A 20,617-nucleotide genomic window follows, 5' to 3' on the forward strand; every position below is an offset into this window, starting at 1 on the left:
GTTCCATCCAGTTCTGATACTTCTGCTCCTCCAGAGGCATTGGATGCTTGCGTGCCTTGAAAATCTATGTCAAACGAACAGCTCGGATCAGAAAGACGGTTTCCTTGTTCGTGCTCTATGATGCGCAGTAAAAATGTTGTCCTGCTTCGAAGCAGTCCATTGCTCGTTGGATTCGGCTTACTATCCAACAGGCCTATGTGTCGGCAGCCTTACCTGTACCTAAGTCTCTGAAGGCCCACTCTACAAGATCAGTGGGCTCTTCCTGGGCGGCTGCCTGTGGAGTCTCGGCCTTGCAACTATGCCGAGCTGCTACCTGGTTGGGGAAAAACACCTTTGCGAAGTTCTACAAGTTTGATACCCTGGCCAAAGAGGATACCCAGTTTGGGCAGGTGTTGCTGCAGCAGTCTCCGCACATTCCCGCCCGTTCTGGAAGCTTTGGGACGTCCCCATCGTACTAGATTCCCCCAATATCCGTTATGGAATCTAGAGAAAATAGGATTTTAATTACCTACCGGTAAATCCTTTTCTCATAGTCCATAAGGGATATTGGGCGTCCGCCTCAGTGCTTTGACTTTTCTGCAGGTTCTCTTATGTGGTTACCTGTACAGCTGTTGCTGTTGTTACCAGGCGTTGCTGGTTGTTGTATGTTAGTGGTGTGCTGGTTTATCAATCTCACCGCTCTTTGTTGTTCATATTTCCTTCTCATATGTCCTTTCTCCTTCGGGCATGTTTTTACCTGTAACTGCCTGTGGGAGGGGGCATAAAGCGGAGGAGCCAGCACACCCAGTGAAGAAATTTAAAGTGCACCGGCTCCTTTAGACCCCGTCTATACCCCATCGTACTAGATTCCCCCAATATCCTTTATGGACTATGAGAAAAGGATTTACCGGTAGGTAATTAAAATCCTATTTTAAATGACCAGTTCACCTAGAAGCTACCAGCTAAGGCTCTTCACAGCCACAAAATAGGATGTGAGCCCTGGGGTTACAACTGTACCGGAAGACAGAAGGATAAAACCAGGGCTTGACAATTTTTCTGAAATCTAGGAGTCCGGGTGAAAGTGAAGAAGCCAGACCGCAGTCCTAAAAACAAAATATATATATATGTATAAATTAAACACCCCAGGCAAACTATTACTGAGCAGCTAACCCCCAGATCCACATTTTAAAAAAAAACACTAAAAAAGCCACACCCACAGAAAATACGTTAAAAAACCCAAATCCACATAAATACTGAAAAAGCCTGATCCTCATCAAATCAAATACATTGAAAAAGCCAGATCCAGAATTTCCCTGTGCAGATAGCATGCCATCTCCTGGGAGTGTGACCACCATGGGTTACACCAGTTCCCCCCATGGTATATTTCGCCAACTCCCAGGCACATTGTTGTAGTATTTCATAATAAGTAGGCCCAGGAATTTTAGTTTATAACCTTTTCTAATCTTTCCCATTACACTCACAATTTCAGTTTTTTTATGTTTTATGTAGCAGGAAGTAACATACTTTATTTATTTATTTATTTATTTATTTATTTTATTTATTAACAGTTTGTTATATAGCGCAGCATATTCCATTGCGCTTTACAATTAGAACAACAGTAATAGAACAAAACTGGGTAAAAACAGACAGAGGTAGGAAGGCCCTGCTCGCAAGCTTACAATCGGGTATGGACCATTGGGTCGGCATGCCTTAGATTGACAGTCATTAGGTTGACCACTATTGGTTGACAGTGACTAGGTCGACACCAAAAATAGGTCGTCATGAACAAGGTCGACATGGAAAAAGGTCGACATTAGTTTTTTTAACTTTTTTTGTGTCGTTTTCATCGTAAAGTGACTTCGCTCGCCATGCTTTGGGCAAGGTGCCTCGCTGCGATCGGCACAGGTTACTATTCCCAGTCGTAGTCCATGTGGATCGTAAAGTATAAAAAGGCTCACAAAATGAAGGAAAAAAATGTGAAAAACGCGTGTCTACCTTTTTCCATGTTGACCTAGTACATGTCGACCTAGTGACCATGTCAACCTAATGCATGTCGACCTAATGACTCGACCGAAGTGTGGTCGATCTAATGACCGTATCCCCTTACAATTTATAAGGAAATAGACATTGATACACAAGGATAGATGCTACCTATTACATAATGGTCCACCAGATTGCTAGGTTCTTAGTGGGTTGCATGATATGATCACCCAGCAATGTTGGCCAAGGTTCAGGAGGGTGTCAGAGTAAGGAAAGATAAGATATGTGATGTTATGTATACTCTACAGAGAGGATGTAATTAGATAGGGAAGCACTGAAGGTTATGTGGGTGGGTCTGGAATTTGATAGGCTTGTCTGAAGAGGTGAGTTTTCAGGGAACGTTTAAAGGTTTGGAGACTAGAGGAGAGTCTTATTGTGCGTGGGAGGGCATTCCACAGAGTGGATGAAGCCCGGATAAAGTCCTGTAATTTTGAGTGTGAACAAGTAATACGTGTGGATGAGAGACGCAGATCTTGTGCAGAGCGGAGAGGTCGGGTAGGGAGATATGTTGAGATGAGTGAAGGGATGTAGGTTGGTGCAGTTTGGTTAATATCCTTGTATGTCAGTAAAAGCATTTTATATTTAATACGGTAGAATACTGGTTACCAATGGAGGGACTGACAGAGCAGATCTGCAGACGATGAACGTCTAGCGAGGAAGATTAGCCTCGCAGCTGCATTGTAGTGGTGAGAGCCTACTGTATGTTTGGGAACACCAGTCAGGAGGCTATTACAATAATCAATGCGGGAGATAATGAAAGCATGGATTAGCGTTACTATTGGCCGGTGGAAATATAATTAATTCTGTGTTTAGAAATATTAATTTCTGCAGGACCTAAAATTTCATAATCTGAGTGGTAGTACATAAAATGACCTATTTTGACTATTAAAACTTAAAAAGACCCAGTTCTGTTACTTAAGATGAAACTGTATAAATTTACTGTGGAAATAATGTGGAATGAGTAGTTTTCATATGTAATTCATATATACAGATGTGTTCTGTTATAGACTTGCTGTGTAGCATACGCGACGCAACTACCAGCTCCTGAGATTCGCGGTTGCAAGCTTACACACGATCCATTCGCTACTATAGGAAAGCGGTGGCTGCAAATGGCTGTAAGGAAATAGCAGGACACATCTGTAATAAAGGCACAGTGTTTCAAACATAATGATATGTTACTTGGTTTCGATTTATTGTCATACAACGTATAAATTCCTAAACGGGAGTTTTTAAAAATCCTAAAACATGGACTGAAAAAAAAGTAATTTTAGTTTTCTAGATACTTAAAATCCAGGGTGTAATAGAATTCGTCATCATGTCAACAGATGACCTCAACATCACTTTTTCTATTTTCCACATCAGCAAGCAAAATAAAAGTAGAAGACCTTTATCTGCCAGATGTACGCAATATGCAGCGATTTTTAGGCATCCATCTCACTAATTATCTTCCTGACTGCACATTGATTCCAGACACTGGCAACTGTCTGTCCCACATTCCTGAGATCTCAGCCCATTGCACTGCATGCAAATACAGCACCTGATGTGTGGCAGAACATAAATCTTACTTTGTTCTCAAGGCTACTGAAGCCTTCATTAATCTGACATGTGCAATAAAAGGAATGCATTGCTCTGTAGACAGTAATAGGTAATATGCCCTGATTATGCAGACCTTCCAATTCAGAGCAGCACAGACATAAAATGACAGGTGCACAATACACCTGAAGCCCACACTCCAGTAGTGTACTACATCCACGACACAACATCTGCCACATTGGGACTGTGTATTCCTTCTTCATCTCATCAGCATCCTCCATCTATCCAAGCAGCATTGTGCAGACCGTTACCTTTCCTGTCTCATTCCCTATGCCGCCGCTGCTCTGCCCAGCTAGGAGTCCCAGTATACTGTGCCAATTGCAAGAGACACGGTCCCACATTCATACATTCTATCTGCCTGGTGTGTTATCTTCCGGTAATCCTGGCTTTGTGCATCAATCATGCATCTCCTTGCCTATCCTTTCATCTCTCATTTCCCAGCGCTGCTATAGATCTTGGCTTCTCTCATACTCCCCCTATGTGAATTAATGGCTCCCAGATGTGCAGAGTGCTGGACACCTTCCAGGTTAGGGCCCAGCAGCAGGAACACGAGGCAGTAGCAGCTGCGGTTGGGAACCAGGCATCGGGGTCTAGACGGAATGTGGACAGCCAGGGAGAGTGATGGGCGGCCAGGAGCAGGCTGGCGGCCATTTCAAATGTGGCGCCAGCTTGCAGACCTTTCAAAGGTTGCGGTCCTGCAGCTTATCAGGAGCTGCCACTCCTGATTGGCTGCCGGTCCACAAACTGTGATTGGCTGCAGCCGGCTCCACATTTGAAATGCCGCTGGCGCTGTCTATCTCCTTGGCTGCACAGTGCTCTACTCACTGTGTCGTTCTACTAATGATCGTGCTGGTCCTAGTTGCCAGACAGCATAATCTTGTCGCCATGGTGATCTGGTCCCGGGGATTTTTGGATCCCTGGATAAATCAATGTATTTAATAAATGTTGCAGTTTGGCATGTAGAAGCCAAAACATTTAAGGCAGTTCAGGTACCCAGTGATTTAAAGAAAAATATTGTAAATGCTTGCTCCCAATCAGCCCTTTTTGCAGTGCTTACTGTGATTTTATGATTGATATATATGTATATAATTTTTTTTTTGTGGTTGTTGTTTTTTTGATACAAAGATGTAAAAAGAAGGTTCCTGCCAGCAAGAGATTTAGTATTCACCGAGCATCCAATGTCCTCACACTCTCACTAAAGAGATTTGCCAACTTCAGTGGAGGAAAAATTACCAAGGTGAGATACTTGTAGTCCAATGGGCAGACATACTCATAATATGACTCAATGACTGTGCCTTTACCCTCTTACTACTGTATATATAACAATGTAGGGTACTCTGCACTCAGCTGCTGTATCATTTCAAAACGCTTGTTCCATTCTCTCTCTCTCTCTCTCTCTCTCTCTCTCTCTCTCTCTCTCTCTCTCTCTCTCTCTCTCTCTCTCTCTATATATATATATATATATATATATATATATATATATATATATATAAAATTTTGCCCACCTTTATTTTGCAGGATGTTGGGTACCCCGAATTTCTGAATATCCGTCCATACATGTCCCAGAGCAATGGAGAGCCTGTTATGTACGCACTGTATGCTGTACTTGTGCACTCGGGGTACAGTTGTCATGCTGGACACTACTATTGTTATGTGAAAGTAAGTGTGACCTTATCTCAATGTATGCCTCCTGCGTGGAGTAGTAGTTTACTGATCTGTGTGATGAACTCTTATCTGCAGGCAAGTAATGGCCAGTGGTATCAGATGAATGATTCACTTGTTCATGCAAGTAACATCAAGGTTGTGCTGAATCAGCAGGCGTATGTCCTCTTCTATTTAAGGTATGGACATAGTTGATTTTTTTCCCCCTAAAATATATTTTATTGAGGTAAAGGTACAAACCAAATAAACCATACACACAGTAGATGCAGGACCCAGCATATTGAGATAATAGCTTACTAGCAGAGAGTGAAAACTGGGTGTCTGCATAATCTCGAAAATACCTCACATTTTCCTTTTTCAAACAAATAACAGAGTTACTAAAAAGGTGACCAGAACATTATACGAAAATTTTAGTACAATAAGAGGCAGAGAAATTACCTCTACTAAGATAGTAACTGGTCTGAGAAGATATTAAAGCTGTAATTACATACTGGCATCCTACAACACGGAGGACGCATAACATAAATTAAAACACATAAAATTAACCAAAAAGTAAACATAACAAAAACAGTGTCTACCTAGGCCCGGGGGCCACCGACCCATCCATGGAGAGAGTATCCGAGCCAAGGAAAAAGAGAAAGATACAAGCACTGGAGGTCCGAGAGAAGTCATAGAGGGGGTAGAGGGAGGAGGAGGATATCGAGAGAGAGAGAGAAAAAGAGTAAGTAAAAAGAAAAGAGAGGACGGTGTGGGGAATAGGGAGAGGGTAATTGCAGCACTGAGTTATGGAAGGGAGATGGGGGAATATGAAGTTGAAGGCAGTACCACGTGGTGTGATGGAAGCACTGTTGAATGGCAAATTTGGTGGGGGTGGGCAGTGTACGTATAAACTTTTCCCAGCATTGGAACAATGCGGGGGTTAGAGTCTCTTTATCAAGAGTGGTCTCCAACCAGTCCATGATAAAGAGGAAGAGCAGCCTAGAGGTGGCCATGGCTAAGGAGGGTAGAGTATCGTGTATCCATTGTTGAAGAACAGCTTTCCTCCCCACAGCCGACAAGAGTGTCACAAGTTTTTTGTCGGGAGAGGGGATGTCTGGTTGATCTAGGAGGTAACCAAAGAGGACCCAAGGTGCGGTACATTGAAAGTCAATGCCTAGTGTAGAGGAGCTGTATGTCTGTAGGTCACCCCAAAATTTTTGTATGAGGGCAATGCCAGAAGCAATGCATAATGTCAGCTACCGGTGCGGAGCATTTGATGCACGCTGCAGACTCAGAGAGGCCCATCAAGTAACCTCGCTTCGGGGAAATGTAAGCCCTGTGTAAAATCTTGTTCGACATTTCCTGGTATATACTTGCCGGAATAAGCTTCAAAGATAAGTTAAAAGAGTCCAATACTGCTTCCGGGGACATGGAGGGGAGTTGAGATGACCATTTTTCAAGCTGTAAAAGGTCAACAGAAGGAACGATGTCTGTGCGGATTCGGGTGTAGATAGTCGAGATGGAATATGTGCCGGAATGCATAAGCGTGTCTAGGAGGTTAAGGAAATAATTTTTCTCTAACGTCCTAGTGGATGCTGGGAACTCCGTAAGGACCATGGGGAATAGCGGGCTCCGAAGGAGGCTGGGCACTCTAGAAAGATCTTAGACTACCTGGTGTGCACTGGCTCCTCCCACTATGACCCTCCTCCAAGCCTCAGTTAGATTTCGTGCCCGGCCGAGGTTGGATGCACACTAGGGGCTCTCCTGAGCTCTTAGAAAGTTATAGTCTTAGAATTTGTTATTTTCAGTGAGACCTGCTGGCAACAGGCTCACTGCAGCGAGGGACTAAGGGGAGAAGAAGCGAACTCGCCTGCTTGCAGCCGGATTGGGCTTCTTAGGCTACTGGACACCATTAGCTCCAGAGGGATCGACCGCAGGCCCAGCCTTGATGTTCGGTCCCGGAGCCGCGCCGCCGTCCCCCTTACAGAGCCAGAAGCAAGAAGATGGTCCGGAAAATCGGCGGCATGAAGACTCTGTCTTCACCAAGGTAGCGCACAGCACTGCAGCTGTGCGCCATTGCTCCTCTCACACACTTCACACTCCGGTCACTGAGGGTGCAGGGCGCTGGGGGGGGCGCCCTGAGGCAGCAATAAAAACACCTTGGCTGGCTAAAATACCTCAATATATGGCCCCAGGGGCTATATATGAGGTAAATACCCCTGCCAGAATTCCATAAAAAACGGGAGAATAGGCCGCGAAAAAGGGGCGGAGCCTATCTCCTCAGCACACTGGCGCCATTTTTCCCTCACAGCTCGGCTGGAGGGAAGCTCCCTGGCTCTTCCCTGCAATTCTACAGTACAGTAAGAGGGAAAAGAGAGGGGGGGCATTAAAATTGGCACTGTATACAGTATATTATATAAAAGCTATTAGGGACATAACTCAGTTAGTCCCTGTATATATATAGCGCTCTGGTGTGTGCTGGCATACTCTTACTCTGTCCCCCCAAAGGGCTTTTGTGGGTCCTGTCCTCGTTTAGAGCATTCCCTGTGTGTCTGCGGTGTGTCGGTACGGCTGTGTCGACATGTTGAATGAGGAGGCTTATATGGTGACAGAACAGAGGCCGATATATGTGATGTCGCCCCCTGTGGGGCCGACACCAGAGTGGATGGATAGGTGAAAGGTATTAACCGACAGTGTCAACTCCTTACATAAAAGGGTGGATGACGTAACAGCTGTGGGACAGCCGGCTTCGCAGCCCGCGCCTGCCCAGGCGTCTCAAAGGGCCATCAGGGGCTCAAAAACGCCCGCTCTCTCAGATGGCAGACACAGATGTCGACACGGAGTCTGACTCCAATGTCGACAAGGTGGAGACATATACACAATCCACTAGGAACATCCGTGACGTGATCCCGGCAATAAAAAATGTGTTATACATTTCTGACTTTAACCCAAGCACCTCTAAAAATGGGTTTTAGGGGGGAGAAAAAACAGGCAGTGTTTTGTTCCCCCATCAGATGAATAAATGAAGTGTGTGAAAGCGTGGGTTCCCCCGTTAAGAAACTGGTAATTTATAAAAAGTTACTGATGGCGTACCCTTTCCCGCCAGGTGGATAAGTTACGCTGGGAGATATCCCCTAGGGTGGATAAGACGCTCACACGTTTGTCAAAAAAGGTGGCACTGCCGTCTTAGGATACGGCCACTTTAATAGGTACCTGTTGATAAAAAACAGGAGGCTATCCTGAAGTCTGTATTTACACACTCAGGTACTAGACTGAGACCTGCAGATAGTGCTGCTGCAGCGTGGTCGGTGACCCTGTCAAACAGGGATACTAGTTGGCAAACATAAAAACATATTAAAGACGTCGTCTTATATATGGGGGATGCACAGAGGGATATTTTGCCGACTGGCATCCAAAATAAATGTAATGTCCATTCTGTCAGGAGGGTATTAGAGACCTGTCACTGAACAGGTGATGCTGACTTAAAAAGCGCATAGAGAGCCTTATAAGGGTGAGGAATTATTTGGGGATGGTCTCTGGGACCTCGTATCCACAGCAACTGCTGGGAAGAAATAATTTTACCTCAGGTTTCCTCACAGACAAAGGTACAGTTCGGCTTCAGAAAAGCAAGCGGGTCAAATGGCGCTTCCTTTCTGTACAGAGACAAGGGTAGAGGGAAAAAAGCTGCACCAGTCAGCCTGTTCCCAGAATCAAGATTCTTCCCCCGCCTCCTGTGAGGCCACACCATGACGCGGGTGCTCCACAGGTGTAGCCAGGTACGGTGGGGGGCCGTCTCAAAAATTTCAGCAATTAGTGGGCTCGCTCACAGGTGGATCCCTGTTTCTTTCAAGTAGTATTTCAGGGGTACAAGCTGGAATTCGAGATGTCTCCCCCCAGCCGTTTCCTAAAATATGCCTTGCTGACAACTCCCTCAGGCAGGGAGGCTGTGCTGGAGGCAATTAATAAGCGGTATTCCCAGCAGGTAATACTCAAGGTGCCCCTACTTCAACAAGGACGGGGTTACTATTCCACACGGGTTGGGGTACCGAAACCGCATGGTTCGGTGTGACCCATTTTATATTTAAAATCCTTGAACACAAAAATTCAAGTTCAAGATGGAATCGCTCAGGGCAGTTATTCCAAGCCTGGACGAGGGGGATTACATGGTATCCTGGGACATCAAGGATGCTTACCTGCATGTCCCCATTTACCATCCTCGCCAGGAGTACCTCAGATTTGTGGTACAGGATTACCATTACCAAGTCCAGACACTGCCGTTTGGACTGTACATGGCACCGAGGGTGTTTTATCAAGGTAATGGCCGAAATGTTGATACTCCTTCAAAAAAAGGGAGTTGTAATTATCCCGTACTTGGACAATCTCGTTATAAGGGCGAGGTCCAAGGAGCAGTTGGTAGTCGGGGTAGCACTATTTTGGAAAGTGCTACAACAGCATGGTTGGATTCTAAACAGTCCAAAGTCACAGCTGGTTCCTATGACACGTCTACTGTTCCTGGGGATGGTTCTGGACATAAACCAGAAATAGTGTTTCTCCCGGAGGAGAAAGCCAAGGAGTTGTCATCTCTAGTCAGAGACCTCCTGAAGCCAAAATAGGTAGCGGTGCATCATTGCACGCGAGTCCTGGGAAAAATGGTAGCTTCCTACGAAGCAATCCCATTAGGCAGGTTCCATACAAGAACTTTTCAGAGGGACCTGTTGGACAAGTGGTCCGGATCGCATCTTCCGATGCATAGGCTGATAACCCTGTCTCCAAGGACCAGGGTATCTCTACTGTGGTGGCTGCAGAGTGCCCATCTTCAAGAGGGCCGCAGGTTCGGCATACAGGACTAGGTCCTAGTGACCATGGATTCCAGCCTTCGAGGCTGGGAGGCAGTCACACAGGGAAGAAATTTCCAGGGACTTTGGTCAAGTCAGGTTATTTCCCTACACATAAATATTCTGGACCTGAGGGCCATTTACAATGCCCTGAGGCCGGCAAGGCCTCTGCTTCAAAACCAGCCGGTACTGATCCAATCAGACAACATCACGGCAGTCGCCCATGTAAACCAACAGGGCGGCACAAGAAGCAGGATGGCGATGGCAGAAGCCACAAGGATTCTCCGATAGGCGGAAAATCATGTGTTAGCACTGTCAGCAGTGTTCATTCCCGGAGTGGACAACTGGGAAGCAGATCTTCTCAACAGACACGACCTCCACCCGGGAGAATGGGGACTTCCTCCAGAAGTCTTCCAATAGGATTGTACACCATTGGGAAAGGCCACTGGTGGACATGATGGCGTCCCGCCTCAACAAAAAGCTATAAAAGATATTGCACCGGGTCAAGGGACCCTCAGGCGATAGCTATGGACGCTCTGGTAACACCGTGGGTGTACCAGTCGGTTTATGTGTTCTCCCCTCTGCCTCTCATACCAAAGGTACTGAGAATAATAAGAAGGCGAGGAGTAAGAACGATACTCGTGGATGGCCAAGAAGAGCTTGGTACCCAGAACTTCAAGAATTTATATCAGAGGACCCATGGCCTCTGCCACTCAGACAGGACCTGCGGCAGCAGGGGCCCTGTCTGTTCCAAGACTTACCGCGGCTGCGTTTGTCGGCATGGCGGTTGAACGCCGGATCCTGAAGGAAAAGGGCATTCCGGAGGAAGTCATTCCTACGCTTACTAAAGCCAGGAAAGAGGTTACAGCAACTCATTATCACCGCATATGGCGAAAATATGTTGCATGGTGTGAGGCCGAAAGGGCCCCAACAGAGGAATTTCAACTAGGTCGATTTCTGCATTTCCTGCAAGCAGGAGTGACTATGGGCCTTAAATTGGGTTCCATTAAGGTACAGATCTCGGCTCTGTCGATTTTCTTTCAAAAAGAACTAGCTTCAGTACCTGAAGTTCAGACATTTAAAAAAGGAGTGCTGCAGAGTCAGCCCCCGTTTGTGCCTCCTGTGGCACCTTGGGATCTCAACGTGGTGTTGAGTTTCTTAAAATCACATTGGTTTGAACCACTAAAAACCGTGGCTCTGAAATATCTCACGTGGAAGGTGGTTATGTTATTGGCCTTGGCTTCTGCCAGGCGAGTATCAAAGTTGGCGGCTTTGTCTTGTAAAAGCCCTTATTTGATTTTCCATATGGATAGGGCAGAATTGAGGACTCGTCCCCAGTTTCTCCCAAAGGTGGTGTCAGCGTTTCACCTGAACTAGCCTATTGTGGTGCCTAGGCTACTAGTGACTTGGAGGACTCCAAGTTGCTAGACGTTGTCAGGGCACTGAAAATATATGTTTCCAGAACGGCTAGAGTCAGAAAATCTGACTCGCTGTTTATCCTATATGCACCTAACAAGTTGGGTGCTCCTGCTTCTAAGCAGACTATTGCTCGTTGGATTTGTAGTACAATTCAGCTTGCACATACTGTGGCAGGCCTGCCACAGCCAAAATCTGTCAATGCCCATTCCACAAGGAAGGTGGGCTCATCTTGGGCGGCTGCCCGAGAGGTCTCGGCTTTACAACTTTGCCGAGCAGCTACTTGGTCAGGGGCAAACACGTTTGCAAAATTCTACAAATTTGATACCCTGGCTGAGGAGGACCTGGAGTTCTCTCATTCAGTGCTGCAGAGTCATCCGCACTCTCCCGCCCGTTTGGGAGCTTTGGTATAATCCCCATGGTCCTTACGGAGTTCCCAGCATCCACTAGGACGTTAGAGAAAATAAGAATTTACTCACCGGTAATTCTATTTCTCGTAGTCCGTAGTGGATGCTGGGCGCCCATCCCAAGTGCGGTTTATCTGCAATACTTGTACATAGTTATTGTTAACTAAATCGGGTTATTGTTGAGCCATCTGTTGAGAGGCTCTATTGTTTCATACTGTTAACTGTGTTTCATATCACGAGTTGTACGGTGTGATTGGTGTGGCTGGTATGAGTCTTACCCGGGATTCAAAATCCTTCCTTATTGTGTACGCTCGTCCGGGCACAGTACCTAACTGAGGCTTGGAGGAGGGTCATAGTGGGAGGAGCCAGTGCACACCAGGTAGTCTAAGATCTTTCTAGAGTGCCCAGCCTCCTTCGGAGCCCGCTATTCCCCATGGTCCTTACGGAGTTCCCAGCATCCACTACGGACTACGAGAAATAGAATTACCGGTGAGTAAATTCTTATTTTATCAAGTCGTGTCAGGACCGAACGGATATAGTGAGAGGCCTGGAAGAAGTAGAACCTGTGGCTAGGGCTAATGTTATATTTGTCCATGGCCTCAGTGAAAGTGAGTGGTTCGTGTAAGGAGTTAAGGAGATCGCGAATGTGTGTGATACCCGCCACATGCCATCTATTAAAAGGAAAGGAAGCATGTCCATTATGGAAGTCTAGGTTTCCCAGAAAAGGGAGAAACGGAGATTGAAGGCCGTGTACATTAAGTAATTTCCTAGATCTCTTCCAAGCCAGAATAGTAGAGGTTAAGAGGGTATTGTCTAATTGAGGCTCCTTCAGAGTGGAATTACTGGCGTGCAAGATGTAGCTAAGGGATAGAGGGGCGCACAGTTGAGAGTCTAGCTGTGAGTCGGTGAAGATGTTCCTGGTACTGAGCCAGTCCATGGCTATGCGAAGAAGGCAGGCTCTATTGTACTGTTCTATGTTGGGCAAATTTAATCCACCATTTTGAACTGATTAGGATAGTTTGAGAAAACTTATCCGGGGCCGTTTATTGGCCCATATAAACTTAGAAATATTTGAGTTGAGATGGGCCAAGTCCGATTTCGTGAGCAAGATGGGGACCATTTGAAGCACATAGAGCAATTTGGGAAAGCTTGCTATTTTGAGAAGATTGCAGCGTCCCAAGAGGTTGAGGGGAAGATTTTGCCAGAGACCAAGCTCAGTCTGAATTTTGGTAAGGATAGGGTGGACATTGTGGGAGTAGAGGAGAGAGGGGTCCGCGGGTAAATGAATCCCTAGGTAAGTGAGGTGAGTGGGGGCCCAACGAAATGGAAAGGGGGGTTTCCATCCTACAGTGGCTTATCGAAATATGGCTAGAGCTTCCGATTTGTCAAAATTAATCGAGAAGCCCGCAAAGGAAGAAAAGCAAGTTATAGCTTCCTGTAGTATCGGTATGGACTGTTTAGGGTTTGAGGTGAGAAGGAGGATATCGTCCACAAACGCTATAATTTTTAGTTCCTGAGTGCCAATTTGAATGCCTTTAAAACTGTTTATGTTTACAATGTATCGTATAAAGGGTTCTAGGGCTAAATTGAAAAGAAGGGGTGAGAGGGGGCACCCCTGTCTAATTCCTCTCTCAAGAGTAAAGGGGGCGGAGGAGATATTGTTAACCAACACCTGCGCGGTGGGGTTAGTATAGAGGGAGGTGACAAGACCACAAAATTTGCCTCCAAAGTGTTGATGGCGTAAGACCCGATCAAGGTGAGGTCAGGCGATCTTATCAAAGGCCTTTTCAGCGTCAAGATTAATCAAAATATTATCAACTAGATTGTGGGAGCGAGAATAGGTGATGGCGGCCAGGGCTTCCCTAATGCCCTTAACCGACTGTCTATTTGTAAGGAAGCCTAATTGGGCCGGTGATATGATTCGAGAGAGACAAAGTTGTAGGCGAGTGGCCATTAATTTAGTCAGAATTTTAAAGTCCTGGTTCAGGAGGGATATCGGCCTGTAGGATCCAGGGAGGGAGGGATCTTTGCCGGGCTTCGCTATAAGAATTATCTTAGCTTCATGAAACCTAATCGGAGTTTGTTGAGAAGAGAGAATGTGGTTGTAGAGGGATGTAAGTGTGGGCGCAAGTTCATCATGCATCATCTTGTAGAATTCCGCACTAAAGCCATCAGGGCCAGGACTCTTGTTGTTGGGCAGGCTCTTGATAGTATCTATAACCTCCTCGGTGGTGATTGGGCTGTCTAGTAGTTCCCTTTCTTCCCGGGAGAGGACCGGGAGGTCGGCAGCCTCAAGAAAGGAGTGATTAGCAGCGGGGTTATCAGGGCCTTTGGTGTATAGGGAGCGATAGAAATGCATAAATTCAGAGCAAATAGATTCAGGGGCTGAAGTTAATTCACCCGAGACAGCGATGGTGTTAATCCAAGTGCGTGATTTGGGTCCCTTAATCAAGTTAGCCAACAATCTACCTGACTTGTTACCCCATCTATGAAACTTATTCCTTTGATAATCATAAGAGAGCTGAGCTCGTTCAGTTAGGAAGGTGTCGTATATGAGTTTCGCTGAGAGATACGCCTCCTTGTGGGCTGGAGTGTCGTGTCGTTTATAATTCCGATACGAGGAGGTTAGCGCCGTGCTCAGAGCCTGCAGCTGCGAGGAAATTTTTTCCTTTTGGAGTGTGTGTAGGACATGACATGACCTCTCAAGACCGCCTTAGCTGCTCCCCAAAATATAGGAAAGTCCAGTGACTGGTCAGTATTGTCCAAGGTATAGTTGAGCCAAGATTGTTTGAGGTGGAGAAGAAAGTCAGTGGAGTGGCGGAGGTATGCAGGGAAGCGCCAGCTTGGGGCGGTGCGAGGAGGCAGGATCAGTCGAATGTCTATTGAAATGGGAGCGTGATCGCAGATAATGATGTCTGCGATAGATGAGTGTGTGACCCTAGGAAAGAGGGATGTTGAGGTGAAGATGTAGTCTATGCGAGAGTGGGACGAGTGGGGATGAGAGTAAAAGGAAAAGTCTTTCTGAGTCGGGTGGAAGATGCGCCATGGGTCGAGTAAATCGAGTTGTGTACAGAAAGAAGTCAGTATTTGAGAGGTGGAAGTGGAGGTAGAGGTACTCAGCCAAGATCTGTCCATGGATGGGTCGACCACCAAATTTAAATCACCACCCACAACCAAATTGTGGCCGCCCCATTGTAGGAGCATCGACAGAAGAGCTGCAAAAAAAGAGTCAGGGGAAACATTGGGGGCATATACATTAAGAAAAGTATATACAGTAATGTCAATCAATGCATCAAGCAAGACAAACCTGCCATCTGGGTCAATATGTTTCTTGCTAATCGAGTGTTGTAAGCTAGCGTGGAAAATAATGGCCACTCCTCGGGATTTGGTGTGATATGGGGCCGAGATGCATTCTCCTATCCAAGGAGCTCGTAAGGAGTTCCGAGGGTCATCTAGCCAATGCGTCTCCTGAAGGAACACAACTTTGGGGTTCATACGTTTTAAGTGTGAGGCTACTTTCTTTTAACGGGATGGTTAAGTCCCTCTACATTCCAGGAGACTATGCGTAATGGGGCAGTGCTAGAGACTCCAGTATCATGAGAGTGCGGGGCGGCCGGGGAAGCCATATCAACCCACACATACAGTCGGAAAGAACATAGTGAATACGGAAGAGTCACCCCGGAATATACTGAAGAGTCAAAACAGGGCCTCACCAGCGAGCGGGGGGAAGGCAACCTAGGAGGGGGATGATTCCCCAGGCCAGGCAGACACAACAAATCAGAAAACAGAAAAACATTGCTGTAAACAACAGAAACATATAACAAGAATTGAATGAACTAGGGGTAGTCATGTCTCACAGACACGGCACCCCACACATGAGACCCGAAATTAGAGAATGGGGCAGTAATGAGTGAGAAGCAAGCATATAACAATTACAGTCAAGTATCGGGTAGGGAGAAATGCAGTCTTGCCTCTCCTGGGTCGTCAAAGAACAGCGGTTTGCCGTTCTCGAAGATTCGGAGGTTGGCTGGGTAAAGAAGGGAGAACTTGACTTTGGTATCGAAAAGGTGCTTACAAATGTGAGCGAATTCTCTACGTTTGGTAGCTACGAGGACAGAGGAATCTTGGAAAATGAGGAGACGGTCTCCATTGTAAGATAAGGAGGCCGTTTTACGATAATGGTTGAGGAGCTTCATCTTGTCAGCATCATTCAAAAGTCTCACGATGACGGGACGGGGCCGTCCATTGGGGTTCCTTCGCTCCGGTCCTAGCCTATGGGCTCTCTCAATAACCAGTGGAACTCCTTTAAGGTCCATGGCTAATTGCTCCGGGATGCCAGATGGGAGGAGATCCGTAAGTTCATGACCCTTGACCGATTCCGGGATGCCAATGACCCTCAGGTTGTTACGCCTGCTGCGGTTTTCAAGGTCATCGATCTTCTCGGATAGGTCGGCAGTTTCGGATTGATTGGCTTGTATGGTTCGCTGGGCTGTAGATAGGTCATCTTCCAGCGTGGATATTCGCTGCTCCGCTTCATCCAGGCGAGTAGAGTGTTGGCTGAGTTGGATCAGCGTAGACTCAATGGCCTCCTTGATACCAGCCAGTTGTTTCGTCCAATAGGGGCCCCAAAACAGCCACCAGATCATTGTGTTTCATCTTCGGCTTTTTCGCGGGTGGTCTGGATCTATGTGTGCGTCGGGATGCAGAGCGCGAGGTCGATCGGTCAGAGTCGGAGGAATTGCCACCAGGAGTTCCGTCACAGGATGGCAATGGAGCTCTAGTAGAGGTCATTGATGAAGGAATCAGGAACTTTTCCATGCAGTCGTAGAGATGCCACCGTTGTGAAAGGTGTATAGAAAGCAAGATATGTCGCGAGCGTATCGGGTCTCACATGTGAAGCGCCGGGCCAGCACGCCGTCACATCACAGCAGGCTCAGCGTAAGATACAGCCATGGAGTGGGCCAGGTACGAAGAGGGTACACCCATAGAATGGAGCAACTCCCTCCGTGAGGCCCAGTGGCGTCGAAGGGTAACTTCCAGCAGTGGGGATCAGTAAGAGGGCCCCCAGCCGTAAGGTAGGCCTAATGAGGTCTTGCAGCCCCAGTGTAGCCCGGGCTCTAATGTAAGTTGCTGTGGGATCAGAGGCAGTGAGGGTGATGAGCCACACATATATAGAAAGGAGGAGGGAGAGTTCCTCACCGCACTATCGGTAGGTCTCAGCGGCGACAGTGCGGCTCCCGTCTCCCACCCTCAAGGAACCTCAAGGCAGCCTCTAGGTGGAGGGAAGATGGCTGACTGAGGGAGCGAGGTGCCAGGGGTCTATATGTATGTGCAGTAGCTGAGCTCTCCGGGCGGCTGCGGGGGGAGGCAGAGAGCGCCCGTCAGCGTCCTCCACGCGGGCCAGGCCAATGGGCAGCAGCCAGAGGTGCAGGAGGTGGGATAGGGAGGAATACCTTACCAGGACTCAGGCTGGTTATGTGGCAATGGTGTCCTCCCTTCCGATCCCACGAAGCCGCCTGTAGCAGTGGCGGGAAGATGGCCACCGGGACTCGCCGTTACGGAGGTAAGACACAGCTGTCTCCTAGTGCAGGTCCTCCCGCGATGGCAGCGGTCACGGGCCGAGCGAGGCCAGCTGCAGTCAGCGACTCGGGCCAGGGATGTCCAGGGAGAGAGCAGGTCTAAGTGCCGCCAACACGGTGCGCCCGGATGTCCGGCGGGCGTGCTCTAAAATTGAGGCCCCGGCTTGTGCACACGATGCAGGCCGCAATCCGCGGAAGCGTCCGCGCTGCTCCCCGACTCCGCGGCTGCAGGTATTTCACAGTGGGGGGACAGGAGGAAGGTAGGAGAGGGGTGGAGGAGGCAGAAATAGCAGGATTGAGCGGGCTAGGAGGGATAAAGGTGGCACAGAAGCAGCAGCTGTGGAAAGCTGCAACTGCTCTCCTCCGTTGCTAAGCCACGCCCAACATAGTTGTTTTTTACCTAACCATTCAGACAGGCTAATAAGAAAATACGTAATGGTGTGTACACACGGTGAGATCCTTGCTATGCCCGATTTTCACTTGCGATTTCCCCTGAACTCCCCGTGGCCCAGCACCACAGATTTTGATTAACTTTTCTTGAGATATGGACTGTGTGTGCTTACGATTTTGGCTTATGTGAGATTTTGGCTTATGTGAGATGTAATTGACATGTGAGATGAACTAGATAGTACACCAATCTAGCAAGGATTGACTTGCCTGCACAGTCTATCTTTTCTTGCGATATTGACCTGGCGGGACTGAGCATCGGGATCGAATCTTTACTATATAGTCAAAATCGAAAGAAAAAATCACACCGTGTGTACACACCTTGAGTATGCTTTGAATTGTTGATAATCTTACTATATGTACACACACAGCGCTTAAGTAGTGTTTATTCAGTTTACCTTGTGGAAGATCATTCATTTCACTTAGCACCTGCAAAATGTGCTGTTTGCCAAATCAATTGTTTAATTACTATTTGTGTAGTTTACATAGGGATTTCTCCTTGAAGCTTGTCAGTTTTGTGGATCTTTTATAATATGTTACTCGATAATTAATACATCTGTACTTCAGCTAAATACATTTTAGAAACACTGACTAAGATGGTTTAAATTGTAATGAAATTCAGAGAGCAAAATTGAATCTGTCAATGACTTCCATTGGTCTATGTCTGCTATTACCATCCAAGGTCCTCCTGAGGATCCAGTCGTTCAACCCAGCTTGGGTGCAAATAGATTTGCTGAATTGTACTGTAATTTGCGGGGCCATAATGTGCCAATCTGCTGCTTGTCCCTTGGTTCTTACAACCTTATGCCCCACAGTTAGCTTTATAATACAGTATGAGCAAATACTATGGTAAAATATAAGGGGAGATGTGGCTTTCACATTTACTACTAACATTGTGAAGCTACTACCCTTTGTATACATATCGGAATTTGTACACCTGTGCCTGATCTTTTCATTGATGCCTTCTGGTGTAACTTGCTCGCAGCATCTTCGAAGTAAAAACAACCTTTTTACTGTACAATTTTTTTGTTTCTATTTGCCCACAGTTCTTGGCTTTATGTTTTTGTTTCAAAGGGTTCCAGAGTCCAGAAAGAGCTTTGATGCCTCGGTGTGTAAGGTGCCCCACTCCCAAATTTCTCGCCCTAGCTCCGTTCCTCCTACTATAAAGAAAACCCTGTCTAATGGCAGTCTATCATCCCCACTTATTGGTAAGGTGAGTAATTCAGAGCGCATCCCACAGTTTAATGTTGTGCTCATTTTATGAGCTTAGTGAGGTATTTTGAGACTTGCAATATGTAAAATGCTATTGAATATGCTGATATTATATAAGTAAATGATAATTATAATAATAAAAATGTTTTCCAGAGGCTAGAAGGGCTACATGAAAAGAAGCCTCCACATATGGATGATATTGGGGTTCCAGTCTGTCGCACATATCTTTTATCTGGTAACAGAGAACACAGTGGAGTTCCTCACACAAGGCCTCTCAGTGCAGGCCCCTCTCCAAAGCTCCACTCTAAAACCTCATATGCCCCATGTATTTTGGATGATCAGTTGAGAAAAGTGAAGAAAGCTGTTCATGGCCAGTTAAGGACTCCTAAAGATACTTGTACAACAAATGAATCGAACATGCAAGAGGGCTCCAAACCAAATTGGGACACTGTAGGTCGCTCTTCATCTGCCGGCTCTAAAATTTCAACTGGAAACCTTGAATCGCAGGAAAATAGTGACAGTGAACAGGAGGAGGAGAAAAATGTAAAGCCAGAAGAACCCATTGTAAATGGCCAAGCTTCATCATTGGACACCTCTGAAAACGGGAACTTAACTTCACCGTGCTGCTCCCCAACAATGGAAGCAGGACAGCCAGGGGCAAGCAATACTTTGAAATCGAAGTCACCCACGCTGGCAAGTGTATGTGAAGCTTTGACGGCCATGTCACCCCCACCTGCCAAAAAGCTAGCCCTGTCTGCCAGAAAGGTTAGTGTGTGTGTGTGTGTGTGTGTGTGTGTGTGTGTGTATATGTGTGTGTGTGTAGCAGAAAGGAACTTTATCACTTTCCTTACTGTGACATTTTTATTCAGTCACTAAAATTGTCTTAATACAGCTTCTTAAATGTCTTCCAATCATCTGTAAGCATACAAGTACAAGTGTATCTATGTGTTGTCACGTGGCCGAGTTTACACATGTACAAATGGTATATCTGCAAACTTATTTAGTTGTGTAAGCCTTACTATCTGTTTTATTTTACACATTTCTGCCTCTGTAACATACCTCTTATGCTAAATAATAATAATAATAATCCCTGTTTGACTGTTTTTGTGTAATAACAAATTTCATTCTTACAATGCATATTGGTTGGTTATTTATAAAACCTGATTTTGTTTAGTGTGCCAAATGCATGAATTAAGTCAATATTGGGATGAGTCATAATGTGTGTGTGTGTGTGTGTGTGTGTGTGTGTGTGTGTGTGTGTGTGTGTGTGTGTGTGTGTGTGTGTGTGTGTGTGTGTGTATATAATGTGTGTGTTATGAGTATTTTTATTTTACTAATTTTATTTACACCTTTTTTTTTTAAAACAAATTTATTGTTTTGTTTTTTTCCTTTTCATCCCACATAATCGCATATTACTACTGTGTTTTTTTCTGGTTTGGCTGCATAATTTAAATTTTTCAACTTCCAA

General features: G+C 46.2%; 1 protein-coding gene across 6 annotated transcripts in view; it reads left to right on the forward strand.

The window, feature by feature from the left end:
- Window positions 1-20,617, forward strand: part of USP36 (ubiquitin specific peptidase 36) — a 211,766-nt gene that overhangs the window by 151,545 nt on the left and 39,604 nt on the right. For all 6 annotated transcript variants that reach the window (XM_063960725.1, XM_063960721.1, XM_063960724.1 and 3 more), the window contains 5 exons: window positions 4,738-4,849; window positions 5,131-5,271; window positions 5,353-5,453; window positions 19,012-19,150; window positions 19,303-19,914. In XM_063960725.1, coding sequence (XP_063816795.1) covers window positions 4,738-4,849; window positions 5,131-5,271; window positions 5,353-5,453; window positions 19,012-19,150; window positions 19,303-19,914 — 1,105 coding nt within the window. The remainder of the gene's footprint in view (window positions 1-4,737; window positions 4,850-5,130; window positions 5,272-5,352; window positions 5,454-19,011; window positions 19,151-19,302; window positions 19,915-20,617) is intronic.

This window comes from Pseudophryne corroboree, chromosome 3, assembly GCF_028390025.1.
Source record: "Pseudophryne corroboree isolate aPseCor3 chromosome 3, aPseCor3.hap2, whole genome shotgun sequence".
Taxonomy (NCBI): Eukaryota; Metazoa; Chordata; class Amphibia; order Anura; family Myobatrachidae; genus Pseudophryne; species Pseudophryne corroboree.